Source organism: Megascapheus bottae, chromosome 3 (genome assembly GCF_031878675.1).
Source record: "Megascapheus bottae isolate mThoBot1 chromosome 3, mThoBot2.hap1, whole genome shotgun sequence".
Lineage (NCBI taxonomy): Eukaryota > Metazoa > Chordata > Mammalia > Rodentia > Geomyidae > Megascapheus > Megascapheus bottae.
This window is the reverse complement of record NC_143511.1, coordinates 62,763,971-62,778,845: the sequence shown is the minus strand read 5'-3', so window position 1 is coordinate 62,778,845 and position 14,875 is coordinate 62,763,971. Positions and strand designations below refer to the sequence as shown.

At 48.6% G+C, this 14,875-nt stretch overlaps 1 protein-coding gene across 1 annotated transcript in view; it reads left to right on the top strand.

Moving 5' to 3' along the window:
• Gabbr2 (gamma-aminobutyric acid type B receptor subunit 2) overlaps positions 1–14,875 on the top strand; it is a 327,777-nt gene that overhangs the window by 253,913 nt on the left and 58,989 nt on the right. The window contains exons 9-11 of the mRNA XM_090330311.1: positions 2,792–2,872; positions 7,122–7,272; positions 9,672–9,804. Of these exons, the coding sequence (XP_090186437.1) occupies positions 2,792–2,872; positions 7,122–7,272; positions 9,672–9,804 (365 nt within the window). The remainder of the gene's footprint in view (positions 1–2,791; positions 2,873–7,121; positions 7,273–9,671; positions 9,805–14,875) is intronic.

Here is a 14,875-nt window from a genome sequence, read left to right as displayed (position 1 = left end):
CCATACAATCAAGCCAAACAAGCACAAGTCCTTGAGTTCAAACCCGGTGCTGCCAAAAGTGATTGCCAGTGTGATAATCACTCTAACTTTCCCCCCACCTAAGGTACTGCGTTTGAGAGATTCTTTATGGTGCAATACATGGGCTAACATACAGTAGGTGCTCAGTAAATGTGACTAGATGGCCCACAGCCCTACTCTACACCAGTGGTAAAAGTTCAGTCTTCGGGACGAAGGAATCCCCATTTCAGCCTGCATTTGCTCGTGGTTCTGGGTAGTGATCCTCTGTGTGTGTGTGTGTGTGTGTGTGTGTGTGTGTGTGTGTGTGTGTGTGTGTGTGACTTGAACTTAGGGCTTGGGTACTGTCCCTGAGCTTTTACACCCAGTGCTAACACTTCACCCCAGAGCCACAGCACCACTTCCTGTTGGAGGACCTTCCCTTTTCTGCAGACTGGGGAAACGAGGCCAGTTCATGCTTTACCATGAGCAGTAACTGTGGGAGCCTCTAGGTGCTGCCTCCACGGAGCAATGATGGTGATGATTGTGTCGGTGCTATGGGATGGTGGCCACAGCAGGGCGTGTGAGTCAGAAGGAGAGCTGTGGAGCAGGGGGAGCCAGGCGGGGGGGAGGGGTGGCACCGAGGGGAGCCAGCCATGCAACTTATGAACTCCTGATGGTCTATTTCCATCAGCCTGCATATTTTATGGGCTGCCTCCCCACGCCAAATAAATAAATCAGGGCCACCTCCTCTGAGCAGCAGGAGCTGACAGAGGCATCTGCAGGGCTAAGGACTTCAGAAGCCCAAAATGAGGATGCTGGAGCCCCTGGGAGAGTATGTTAATGTGACATTTAGGAGCTAGGTAACCCAGGCAGGTGGCAGCTGCCTGCACAATGTGGCGCCCCCTCTTCCCAATGGCAGAGGAAGTGACTTTGTATAGCCCTGGTCTCCCCATGGTTGAAGGAAGCAGGCAGCAATGTGGCCTAGGAAACTCCTGCTCCATTTGCTGAGGGCCTATCAGGGCCCAGCTGTTCACCTGTGTTCTGTGAAGAGTCTATCTCAGGCCTGGCAGAGCCAGGCTGCCTGCCATCTCCTTGAGCTCCTTGAGATTCTTTTATGAACTGTAGGCATCTTTGCTGATTGGGAGCCACTCTGGGGAGCCAGAGAGAGAGAGCCACAGGGCCCCTCTGTCTCTGCAGCTGTTACATTCAGGAGACATAGGTAGTGGCCTGGACAGTGGGCAGCTTGGCACAGAACTGTTACCTCACGGGAACCCCATCCTGACAATGTCTGTCTGGAAGAATACAGGTTGTAAGAACTGCTCAGGGGGGCCGGGAGTTTGGCCTAGTGGTTAAAGTGCTTGCCTAGCATGCATGAAGACCCGGGTTCGATTCCTCGGTACCACATACATAGAAAAAAGCCAGAAGTGGTGCTGAGGCTCAAGTGGTAGAGCTCTAGCCTTGAGAAAGTCCAAGGACAGTGCTCAGGCCCTGAGCTCCAGCCCAGGACTGGCAAAAAAAAAAAAAAAAAGAACTGCTCAGGGTTTGAGTCTATACTCTATACCTGGTGTTCGGAGTGGGTTGGGGGTGGGGCTGAGAAAAGCCACAACTAACTCTGTTTTGCTCCATCTCTGAGACAGACTGAAATATCTACTTCATACCCAGGAAGGGGGTTATCACTGAACAAGGAAATAGAGAGCCCAGGCTGGGCTCCCTGTCTTAATCTGCTGTTTAAGAACACCCAATGCAGAATGCTTCATAAAGGAGGTTTGTTAGCTCATGGTTTAAGAGAATGGTACGAACATCTGCTCAGCTCTGTTGAGTGTCTCATTCACGCCAGGGCAACATTAATCTTGGCCAAGAGTAATATCCATAGTGCCCTGCCCACCGTGCCCTGGCCCCTGTGTTAAAGGCTCTACAGCCTCTATCCTGCCAGTCACTGGGGATTCATACCTGTAATCTGAGTTACTTAGGAGACTGGGATCTAAGGATTATAGTTTGAAGCCAGCCCAGGAAGGAAAGTACCTGAGACGCTTCTTATCTCTAATTAATCATCAAAAAGGAAAAAAGGGAACTGTGGAACAAAAGCTCAAGCACCCAGCACCCAGTTCAAGCCCATGACTGACAAAAACATTGAAAAGAAAACACACTGAACACAGGTGTAAGGAACAAAGAGCAGAGAGAGGCTGAGTTCCAAGGACGCACGGAGCAACTTGGCCTCAGAAAGATGCATTAGGAGGCTAGGGTCCAAGTGAGGAGTGCGTGGTCGCCACCAATGGCTGCTCACCACATCACACCTAAAGTACACCAGCCAGTCCTTAGGTCTGTGTTCATCAGAACCACTGTGACCTTGTGGGGGTTGCACAGGGTGGGGACCTGGTGGGGAAGGAAGTTCTGGAAGAAGCAGGTGGGGCTGCCAATGCAGGGCTGCTCTGTCTGCATCTTGAGACGGTGGCACTGTCTTGGGGCAGAAGGAATAGAAGGAATCCATGTGGTTCTGAGGGCAGAGCTGAGACATGAGACAGTGTCTCAAGGGCTGTCACACGAGACAGTTTAGTTCATGGTCCAGGAAGAATGTGGGAGCAGGAGAGTGTAGTTGGAGATGTGGGCTCTCTATTGTGGTGGACTCACGCTGAGTAGGTAGTATATGAGGAGCTTCCAGCCAGACAGTTGGAGGCTTTGCGATCCTAACGGGAGGGAGAAATCGAGGAGGAGAGCCAGTGAGGAAACGGCCAGGGGCTCCCCAAAACAAAACCCTTGCCCCAACTAATGGTGTATACCATCTTGCTCTCCACAGACAGCAGGGAGGTGAAGGTGGGAGAGTACAACGCTGTGGCTGACACACTGGAGATCATCAATGACACCATCAGGTTCCAAGGTAAGGCAGCCTGGCTTCTCAGAGGAGGGTCACTCCCAAGGCTGGACCTTGTCAGATACTGCCAGAGCCCTGGGCTTCCCAGGGTCAAGGGAACACCCTCTGCATGTATACTGGGCACAGTGTCCCTGTCACTCCCACGGCCCTGGTTCCCAGCCGGGGTCACTGGAAACCATTGCATGGACAGGGAAAATTCTTGCAAAATGTCCAACTGAAGTTAACTCTGTCTCCTTGGAAAAGTGTGATTGGACTGATAGAATGTCCTCTCCACTTGCTGCTCTTCCGGGGAAACCTCTCTTCCACTACAGAATTCTTCCTCACCTTCTAGGACCAAGTCAGATGATACTTCCTCTATGCAGCTTGATTGATCCCCAGCTGAGCTAATTGCTCCCTTCTTTTTGCTTCCACAGTCTTTTGTCTCTGCTTCTTCCATAGCCATAGTCAGTTTACACAGAGATTACTCCATGATGGGACCTGAGGCCTCTTTATGGATTTAATGTGATGGCATTCCTAGCACTAGCCAAAGATCTGGCACATGTTAGAGGGTTGTGATACTTGATTAATTCATCATTAATCAAATGAGTGGATGGCTGGGTCAATGGATAGATGGATTCGTAAATAGACAAATAGACCGATGGGTGTGCGAATAGGGATGCATGCATGCATGCATGCATGAATGCATGGACATCCTAGTGTCTGGATGACAGTAAAGTAAGCTGCCACATCCAGGAACCCAGGTCCACTTACCTGAGCTCCACAATGTCAACAAAAAATGGAAAGCTGGCTTTCTGTGCCTATGGTTCCTTCCTAAGGAGCTTTATGGTTCCTTTGTTAGACTTTATTATAACCTTCCAAACCCAGTGGTTCTGTGGAGTTGTACTCTGAGAACAGTGCAGAGCTCCAGTCTCCAAGCATGATTCCTGAGTGCAGCCTCCACGTCCCACCCGAGGGACTATCATCAAGCATACCGCCCATTATCCTTATGGAGGACAGAAACCTGGCGAGTGAGTGGGAAGGCCCTGTTACCTCTGATGCACAGTAGGAAGATGGCTCAGAATTCACAGCCCATGAGAAGCACAGCCTGTTCCAACCACAGACTGTGGGTTCTGATCCCAAGATAAGCCTGTCTGCTCCTATACTCAAGAGATGGGAAGGTGAAGAGGTTACTGAATAAGGATTGGGGGGTTCAAAATTAAAGGAGAGAGGCTCAGGGTATATCCCAGTGTTAGAGCACTTACCTAGTATGTCTGAGACCCTGGTACTACAAAAGAGGGGAGGAGAGAGAGGAAGGAAGGAAGGGAAGGAAAAAGGGAGGGAGGGAGGGAGGGAAGGAAAAAGGGAAGGAGGGAAAGGAAGAAAGGAAAAGGAAAAAAGGAAGGAGTATATAAAGAAAAGAAAAAGAAAAATTAAAGGAAAGATTCAAATACAAAATAAAGATGATGCAAACCACCTTTTGGGGTTTTTTGCTTTTAATGTGCTGGTCCTGGGCACTGTTCCTGAGCTTTTTTGTTCAAGCTAGTGCTCTACCACTTGAGAAGCACAGCTCGCTCCACTTCCAGTTTTTTTCCCCTGGTTAACGGGAGATAAGAGTCTCACAGACTTTTCTGCCCAGGCTGGCTTCAAACAGCAATCCTGAGTAACTAAGATTATAGGCACGAACCATTGGCACCGGCTGCAAACCATCTTTGTTTAAAAGGGAAAGCTACAGTTTCCTGTGATCTCCGCTGCTCACAGATCACCCCTTTGCTCCACATCATGGTCTCAAGACATCCATGAAGGGCTCCTCCCACTTCTCTGTGTCCTCTCTCGAATCCCCTCATCCAGGCCAATTATGGTTCCTCCATACTGAGACGACATTATGGTGCCTTGCCTGTGCTCTGCCCTCTGCCACAGTACCATTTCCTCACCTTCCTGATGATGGTCCCTCTCTCTACTCATCCTCCATGGCTTGCCTCTGGCTCATCATTTTCTGGAGGCTCTCCTGGCTGGGACGGGTTTAGGGGGTAGAGCCTCATTCTGCCCCCAGCAAGGTGGATGCCTGGTATTGGCATATCACCTGGGGATGTGATCAGAGGAGGCACTTGGGTTGGAGTTAGAGTGCAGGTTTGAGTTGGTAGCTCTGATCGAAGCCCTGCCAATGTGCCCTGTACTGGTGCTAAAAATCATTTAATACCTAGAGAACTGCAGTCTCTGTGAGTTTGCTGAGGGGACAAGCAATCAATCTCTAGAAGTTCTATTCCATATAACATACATAGCATGTATAACACATATGAAACATATTTCCTATAACAAATGTGACACAGAGATAGACATATACCTGCATAGGAAAAGCTGCATCTGTTGTAGTCTGCTGCATCCTGTGATTGCACATTGCTTTTCCCCTATTCTCTCATTGAAGAGTGGAAATTCCCTTAGAGCAGGGTCTGGGTCTGTGCATCACTGATGCCCAGTCCTGGGCCAGACAGGCCCAAGGTGATATTAGTGTTGATGATTGGGTAGGCCGGGCTGGATGAACTGGGGGGGGGGGGGAGTGAGGAGAACAATTGGACTGCAGTAGCTACTAACACATCTCATCAGCCATTACCGTGGGATTCTATGATAGCTTAATACTGGCAGAAGACAGAGAAGAAAGATGGTGTTGACTTTCTGAAGTTGTTTCTAAACAGTGAGCCCCAAACTCATATTTCCTTTGTCCAAAACCTCAGCCCCATTGGTTAGTCTTCCCAGCTCTGACACCCAACCTCCAGAACGGCCTATGCATATGGGAACCAGAGGCTCTTGAGCCAGCCTCAGACATTCTAGGTGAAAGGCAGAAGGAAAGTGAAGACATTTCTAGATGTTGAGCTTTTACATCTGGAAGCAAGGAATATCTCCATCTATTTTTTTTGCCAGTCCTGGGCTTGAGCTCAGGGCCTGAGCACTGTCCTTGGACTTTCTCAAGGCTAGAGCTCTACCACTTGAGCCTCAGCATCACTTCCAGCTTTTTTTCTATGTGGTACCGAGAAATTGAACCTCGGTCTTGGTGCATGCAAGTGCACTCTACCACTAGGCCAAACTCCTGGCCCCATCTCCATCTATTTGTGTCGGTCCTTGAAGCTTCTTTTTGCAAGTGTTGCTTTCCATGGAATGGCTCAAGGCCCTCCTTACTACGCCAGTAGTTTCCCTAGACTTCTTAGACTGCCCAGACTCGCTTTAGCCAGTAAATGTTTCCAACCAAACAGGAACTTGCAAGCAGAGACATTCTCCATCCTCACTTCCGCTCCTGCCTCTCCCTGGCTTGTCTCCTGGAACCAGAAGCTTACCCCCACCACAGTACTACACAGTCACCATGACCCCTGCAGGAACAGCCAGTCTTGGTTATTCTCTTGCATCCAGCACATCTCACCTATCCCCCACAGGAGAGGAAGTCTTCAAATATCACAGTTCCACCTGAAACAGCAGCTAAGCAAAATCTGGGAGAGTCCCTGAAGCCTTCCTCCTAAACCAGCCAACCTAGAAGAAAAACACAGCAGAATAATTTTGTAGCCAGTAGGGAAAGACATTTGTCAGAGACCCTTTGCCTGCTCCCTTCCCACCCCCAGGGTCCTGATGCCCTTCAAGAGTGAGCCAGGCTGGTTTGCAGGCCCAGAAAGAAAAGAATCCCACAGCTTCAGTCCCACCTAGCACATCAGGAAGGGAGATAGCTTCTGCCTCCCATGGTTAGCAAGTCTCATGAAAACAGAAAACCAGAGCTTTATTAACAGAATGACCTTGAGGCCGAAAGCACATATGTGTCACCCTGGGACTGACAAGTGGGGTGTCTACCCTGTTGAGGAGGTGATCATTTATCTTGTATGCCTGGAACTAAGACCTTGAGACCATACCAAGTTCCTCTCCTGCAGTGGGGCCCCCTGCTCCCTATTTACCCCACCCAGCTCTGTGCCCTCCCCAGCTGTTGTTACCTTTGAGGCTGAATGATGATGAGTTTTCAACAGTATAATTATTCTGAATAAAATTCTAGTCTTCTAATGGCTATTATATGCATCATAAATCCCTTATTGATTCTATTTGAGAAAGAAGGAAGTGTTGGCTCAGCCTCCCTGCTGGGAAGACTGGCCAAACCAGTGAATCAGCCCACCTGTGGATAGGTGATTGTGCCTTACATGGGGTTGTGGCAGGGGTTCACGCCCAATGTCAAAGATACAGAAGCAAAACCTTCCTTGCAAAATGATCGTGGGCTGGGATGTATGATGTCTTTCCCTTCATCTTCTAGGATCCGAACCACCAAAGGACAAGACCATCATCCTGGAGCAGCTACGGAAGATCTCCCTACCTCTCTATAGCGTCCTCTCGGTCCTCACCATTCTCGGCATGATCATGGCCAGTGCTTTTCTCTTCTTCAACATTAAGAATCGAAACCAGAAGTAAGCAAGCACTCATCCCCCACTCCCTGCAGACTGAGCTCAGAGTCTGTGTAGGATCATCCCACCAAGGACACAGACAGCAGAGTGCTTGGGCTCAGTTGCTGGGATGATTTAGGTGTTCTGAGCAGGCACCTATGCACACACACATGCATGTACACATACACACACACATGCATACGCATAGTTTGCATGTCCTGGTTGCACTGGACTCTCTGATCACGAAAGATAGCAAAAGACTACATTAAACAAAATGGAATTGTTCAAGTCCACAGGCCTTCCCAGAGCTCTGGACATGCCCAGTACATGTGGCAGTCCAGGAGCGAAGATATAGAAGACAGAGTCCCCAGCTTCTTAGCCCCAGCTAGCCCCTGTGGGAATTTCCTGTAGTGTGACAGGACTCCTATTGGTATGGCAACATGGTGGCCCAGGAAGGCCCTCCATGCATCAGCTCCCAATCACACGTACCCTCCGTTACATAAGAGCCCTGAAGCTCCACAGCAGAGGGCTGCATGCCTCAGGGCCTGCTTGTTTGGCTTCTTCTTGATCTTTTTTTTAAATCCTAGCATCTTCCCTCTGCTCTCCCAAGGAGAGACCCCACTGTGAGTTATTCTGGTCAGCTGTGGATAGAATAAGCTACCTCTTTAGACACTAGTGTGGACGAGACACAGGCAGATTCTTCTGTTTCCATGGCAAATCCCTGAACTCAGCTCCTGCCTTGTGCTTTCTGGGGCAGTCCCATTGCACCCACCCACGAAGAGCCAGAACCAAGGCTCTACCATTGTATCCAGAAGCCACCCATGTCACTTCACAGGCTGTCAGCAACAAGACCAATTCCAAGGGAACTAGCTTTGTTTTATTTCTCCCAGTTTGCAAAGGAGGAATTGAGAGACTGTGGCTTTTATGTCTTGCTTATCCCTTTGTTTGAAGTACTTGTTCAAGCCAAACCCACTTCCTATTCACTTGGTGTTTTACTGTCTTTGGCACAATAACATATATTGCTTAAACACACACACACACAGACACACACACACACACACACATACAGTTGAAGCAACTTTTGTCTACTCAGTACAAAGGTTAAATAACAACACCTAGCCGCACTTGGCCCAAGGCCTAGGCACATAGCCCTTAGTTAAAGTGGCATGACCCTCCCATTTACCTCCAGATTCCTACCAGGTCAGCAGGTTGCCCTCTCCTAAGACAAAGCTCCTTTAATTCCCTAACACAACCCCCAATTCCCATCCCAGTCTCCTGGGGAAAATTAGCTTTCCTCTTTCCAACAGGCAGATTCACATGAATTTTTTTCTTTTTTCTTTTTTTTTAAATATTAGCTTGCCATTGAAAACTCTGCAAAGAGACAGGAAATACATGTCTGTGCTTCCAAAAAAAATCCCTCTCACTTCAGCCTTCCTAAATACTGCTTGTCCTTCAAGTTCCTCCAGGAAGCCCTCTTCACACTGCTGGCCTCCTCTCTTCTCAGACCACCATAGTAGAGAATGAGAATTGTACCTGATTAGTTCAGGGTTTGCAAATGAACCTCAGAGACCCAATATCACCCAGAGAGCAAGATCAGCTAGTCTGCTCATATGCCAGGAAGCTAGCCAGATTAAATCCCTTGCTGCAGGTAGAAGGGATAAGCCTGGGTCCAATTTTTCTCATTCCCTTTGGGTATTGAGCATAGTTCATGAGCAACCCTCCTTGTAGGGAGGTAAGGAGTCCAGTATGGGAACTACCTCCTTGCTGAGAAAGGTGGCTCAACTCAAATTCAGAAGTCTAGTTTTATCTTGTATTCCCAGTCATAGCCAAAAAAAAATTTTTTAATTAAAGCAGAATAAGCTGGGCACGGTGACTCACACCTACCTACTCAGGAGGCCGAGATCTGAGGATCGAGGTTCAAAGCTAGCCTAGGCATAAAGAATGTGAGACTCTTATCTCCAATTAATCACTAGAAAACCAGAATTAGGGCTGTGGCTTCAGGGGTAGGGTGGTAGCCTTGAGCTGAAGAGCTTAGGGTCATTGCCTAGGCCCAGAGTTCAAGCCCCATGACCAACAACAACAACTACAACAACAAAAAGCAGAACAAACTAACAAAACAACTTTTGTATCTTACCACTTTTGCATAAACAGGATTCAAGAGAATGAGAAAAACTGGAGCAGGCTATTCCTCAGGAAGTCTTATAGATGAACATGAACAAAGGTATCAGGAAGATCAACGATTAGCAATATGTGGGTGTTTGGAGGCCTTTAGGGGAAGGGCAGATGGCTTCTGGCAGGGGAGGACCAGGAGGTCAAGGGTACCAATCTCTCTGGCTCCAGCCCTGGCTGCAGAGCGCATCTGGGAGCTTTGAGAATTGTTCACAAAAGGGATCCCTAAACATGTCCCCTCTTCTCTTTGCCAGGCTAATCAAGATGTCGAGTCCCTACATGAACAATCTCATCATTCTTGGGGGCATGCTGTCCTATGCATCCATATTTCTCTTTGGCCTTGATGGATCCTTTGTCTCAGAAAAGACCTTTGAAACACTTTGCACTGTAAGTCCCTTTGTGTGCAATGGTAAAATGGCTGAAAGGTTTCTGGGTGACCTTGGTCGTCAGACACATGGGTACAGACCCAGAAAATGTGCAGGAATGTGGGGATAGGCAGGCTTCCAAGCAGATCTTCCATCTACCTGGAAAACCCTCCCAGGATGTCATTAGAGGGGCTCATGAAGCTGTGGAGAAGTTGGCATCTTATGTCCCTACCTCATATTGCTCCAAATCACCAGGCCTCAGGCATTCAGAGTCGATTCATTCGTGCTCTAGGATAGCGCATGCGAAGTGGGGGCCCTAAGGATTGTAGATGCTAGGTGATGCTGCTGCCTGACCCCTGCAAGTGATTAGATCAGACTCACCGCTCTACAGCATCAAGAAAGTGTTGGTACTGGGTGGGTATGCTGGTACAGTATATTCTTAGCTACTTAGGAGGCAGAGGTAGGAAGATTTTGGTCCAAGTCCAGACCAGGTAAAAAGCTGAAAGATTAACTGGAAGAGAAAAAGAAGGAGGAGGAAGAAGAGGAGGAGGAAGAAGAAGAAGAAGAAAAACAACGAAAGAAAAAAAGCAAAAGGGCTATTGGATATGGCTTAAGCATACAGTGCTTGCTTAGCAAACAAGACTGTAAGTTCATACCTCAGCACCACAGAAGGAAGGAAGGAAGGAAGGAAGGAAGGAAGGAAGGAAGGAAGGAAGAGAGGAAGGAAGAAAAGGAAGGAAGGAAGGAAGGAAGGGAGGAAAAGAGGAAGGAAGAAAGGAAGAAAAGAAGGAATTGCTCCTGGTAGAGGTGTGACTTAAGTTGTAGCCTGTCAGCCTTGAGCAAAAAATCTTAATCAAGAGTGAGAGACCCTGGGTCCAAGTCCCAGTATTGGTATACACACACACACACACACACACACACACACACACACACACACACACACAAGAAAGGGATTGTTCATATAACCTGTGATTTCAGTATATTTGACTAGTGAGGAAAATAGGTTTTCTTTGTCCTAAGGTTCTGTGGAGCACTGCATGTAAAGTACTTGTGACTTATAGGGGTGTTATTCAGGTCCCATCCTTTCTTGGAGGTTCTGAAGGACAGTCAGACCCTAGGTCCCCCAGCTCTCAGTTTGCTCTTCCTTCCCAGAGTTTTCTACTCCAAATCTAACATTGTACCTCCTGCAGACGCTACCCCTGAGAGTTAAACAGGCCAAGATCAGATGATATCCCTCACACCCAGCCTTCGAGAACCAGGCAAGCACTTCCAGAGAAGCTAGGCCACTCCCAAAGCCCTTGTAGGTACAGGTCCCTCTGGTGCTTGAATGATAGCCAAGTGTGAGAATGTTAGGGTGCTGGGTGGTGAGAAATCCATTTGGTCCAGATTTCTCACCCAGGCAACTGCAGTGCCTAGGGCAATGCCAGCCCTCCTGTGGACATCATCTTGGTCTGTGCCCAGCTCTTCTGTGCAAGAGTGAGGCCTAAGCAAGAGCCTGTCCTGCTGTGAGAGACTTCCATGTCATCAGAGACTTCTCCCTACATCTGTGTTCCAAAGTGCATAGACCCCAACCCCCCCCCCAAGATAGAGACTATCTTCTATTTTACACAGCACACAGATTCCCTCAAGAGCATCCCTGAGAAGTGAGGGACACGCACATTCTGTGTCCACCATGGTCCCAGCCATCAGCCGCCTGGGAATTCCAGCATGCAGAGTTTAGATCTTGGGCATGGATTCCAAGGCAGACATGGAGAGCTGCCACCAGGAGAGGCCCCTTCCCAGAAAAAAGCCCCCCACAGGGGCCTGTGTACCTCCCCTCAGCTGTGCTGGCCCAGGGGCTTTCTCAAATTTGACCTGAATTTTACAAAGCCTGAGTAACATGGGCTAGGGAGCAAAAAGAGAGACATCCCTTCCCACCCCCTACACCCACCCCTCCCACACACACCCATCCCCGGGTTTCCTTTTAATGCAGCCTGATGTTCTATTCTGAGAGCCACACTCATTTGTGTGCGGGGAAGGTTGGCCTGGGGAGGCAGTATGAATAAATCATAAAGCGCTTTACAAATCGGCATTAGCTGGGAGCATGAGGGCTGGGGAAGATTCGAGGGCCTGGTTCTCACCACCCCTGAGAATTAATTTATTGGCAGTCAAGGCCATCTCGGAGCTGTGCAAAGGGGAACCCGCATCCATGGCTGCAGGGAGAGGCCCGGAGGAGTTCCTCCAGATGAAACTAGGTCAGCACAAATGTGACTCAGGCTGGGACCAGGGTTACTGCCTCAATCATTGGCGTGTACCTTGGCTGTGTCACCCAGGAAGAGCAAGCTTGGATTTAACACCTTAATGCCAACCCCAACTCCAAGTGGGGTGTCCTCCACTGCTCTCCTGGGGCTTGGCTACTTTATTCCATGAATGGCAAAAGAGTTTCTGTTCTCTCTGTCCTAGCAACTGTCCCAAGTAACCTCTACCCCCACATCCCGAGAGAGCAGGGAGCATAAGGAAAACAGGGCCTATGGTGTGGGCAGTAAGCACACGCCTTGAAATATGGCCCGTTTTGCAGTCTGTGAAATGGAAATAGCCATCCTCCTGTGCGGGATTGCAGCATGGGTCAAAGGAGAGGGCTCCAATCAGCGTCCTGTGTGTGTGGTGATCGCATCTCGTGTGGGCATGCGGCTGAGGGTTGTGCATCTCCTTTGCTCATTTCCTGGTGTCCTGTACTCCATGCTGAAAGAAATCTTCCAGATTAGAGGACAAGGGAACCTTAAAGTCTGCTTCAGACATGACACCCTATGTGTAGGCCATTCTGGGCTGCCATCCTATCAGTGCCCTTTTGCTTCCTTTTTATTCTCTGATACAAAAATAATACCCGGTGATAAATGGTGTGTGCCATTCTAACCTGGCTTACATGATAAGGAGTACACATGTGCACACATGCACGTATGCACACCCCCCCACACACACACACAAGCCCACTGGTAAGGAAGCAGCTACATACTTGGCTCCCATCCCACACTTCTGACCCATTCTAGAATCTTCCAGCTGGCACTGCCAGTTTCAGCAAGTCTTACAAACAACTCCAGCTACATGGTACTGTCTCCCTGGACACTACTATTGGTGGAGTCACCATGGCAACATGGCCCCTGTGGACACCGAGCTGCCTGGGAGGACGGCGCTGGGTGTGGGCCAGTGCCCAGTACCAGGGGCAGGGGAGTGCCTGCACACAGCTGCCCTGCTGACCCAGCAGCTGGCGAGGGAGCCAGGCGGGCAGGCATGCGAGAGTGGGCTTGTCTCCTTGCGAAGTTGCAGGCAGAAACCCAGGCGTGAGTGGAGAAGGATGAAATCTGCAGATGGGATGGACAGAAAGGCTTGGGAGAGATGTCCCAATGATCTACTGCTCCCGACCCCCCCTGACTTGAGGAGCATCAGCTGTGATGTGCCAGGGCTGCTGCCCACCCCTTGCAGCCTCTCCTTCTACCCACACCCCACCCCTAAGGTGTCATGTAGGAGGGAGGGCTGAAAACCCATCCTGCCATGCAGACAAAGCAGGCTACAATGTTTCATATCCCTGCCCCACACCTTTTTTTTTTTTTCCAGGCTTGCACTGAGGGCCTGGGCACTGTGTATGTGGTACCTGGGAATCGAACCCAGGGCTTTGTGCATGCTAGGCAAGCACTCTAGCACTAGGCTATGCTCCCAGTCCATCCCATTTTTTTAATATAATTTTATTGTTAATGTGTTATACAATGGGGTTAGCATTTCATAATTCAGATGATGTGTACATTTCCCTTTTGGACAATGTTATCCTTGTCCTTTTCTTTTTATTTTTTTATTTATTTTTATTTTTTTTTTTTTGCCAGTCCTGGGCTTGAGCTCAGGGCCTGAGCACTGTCCTTGGACTTTCTCAAGGCTAGAGCTCTACCACTTGAGCCTCAGCACCACTTCTGGCTTTTTGCTATGTATGTGGAGTACCGAGGAATCGGACCCGGGTCTTCATGCATGTTAGGCAAGCACTTTAACCACTAGGCCAAACTCCCGGCCCCTGTCCTTTTCTTTTTAAAGAAATATTTTGAAGCGGGTCGCCAGTGGCTCACACCTATAATCCTAACTACTCAAGAGGCTGAGATCTGAGGATTGTGTTTTGAAGCCAGACTGGGCAGAAAAGTCCACAAGACTTTTATCTCCAATTAACAACTAAAAAGCCAGAAGTGGAGCTGTAGCTCAAGTGGTAGAGTGCTAGACTTGATCAAAAAACTCAGGGACAGTGGCCAGGCCCTGAGTTCAAGCCCTAGAACTGGCACAAAAAAAAGGGGGAACTGGGAGCATGGTCTAGTGGTAGAGTGCTTATTTACCCTACATGAAGCCCTGAGTTTAATTTCTCAGTACCAGATACACAGAAAAAAGCCAGAAGTGGTGCTGTGACTCATGTGGTAGAGTGCTAGCCTTGAGAAAGCCCAAGGACAGTGCTCAGGCACTGAGTTCAACCCAGGACTGGAAAAAAAGAAAAGGTAAGGGAGAAAAAGAGAAAAAAAAAAGATTTATTCATTTATTTTGCATCTGATAACTGGAAGGAAAACTAGACCAACAAGTTCTTAGGGATTTGGTCAACATGTATCCCAACCAAATAAAGATCTTCAATAGATACAACTCACATAAAAGATGAATTTCCATGGCTTCAGTACATGAATTCAATTTTAATGCATCCCTGAAGTATAGTACAGTGCCTAACACCAAAGACAGAGCAGTTCTGCTGTGAGACTGCTAGTATTCAATTCCCAATGTCCCTGCTTCTTAGCTGTGTGGCTAAGTTATTGGAGTCTCTGAACCTTGGTTTACTCTTCTGTAAAATCAGATAAAAAGTCATGATAAAGTTGTAAGGACTAAATAAGAACATGTAGTACTAGCCACCTAGTAAAAGTAAATGAAGGGCTAGGAGCATGGCCTAATGGTAGAGTGCTTGCCTAACATACATGAAGCCCTGGGTTCGATTCCCCAGTACTATATACACAGAAAATACTGGAAGTGGTAGTGTGGCTCAAGTGATGTAGCGCTAGCCTTGGGAAAGCCCAAGGACAGTGCCCAGGCCCTGAGTTTAAACC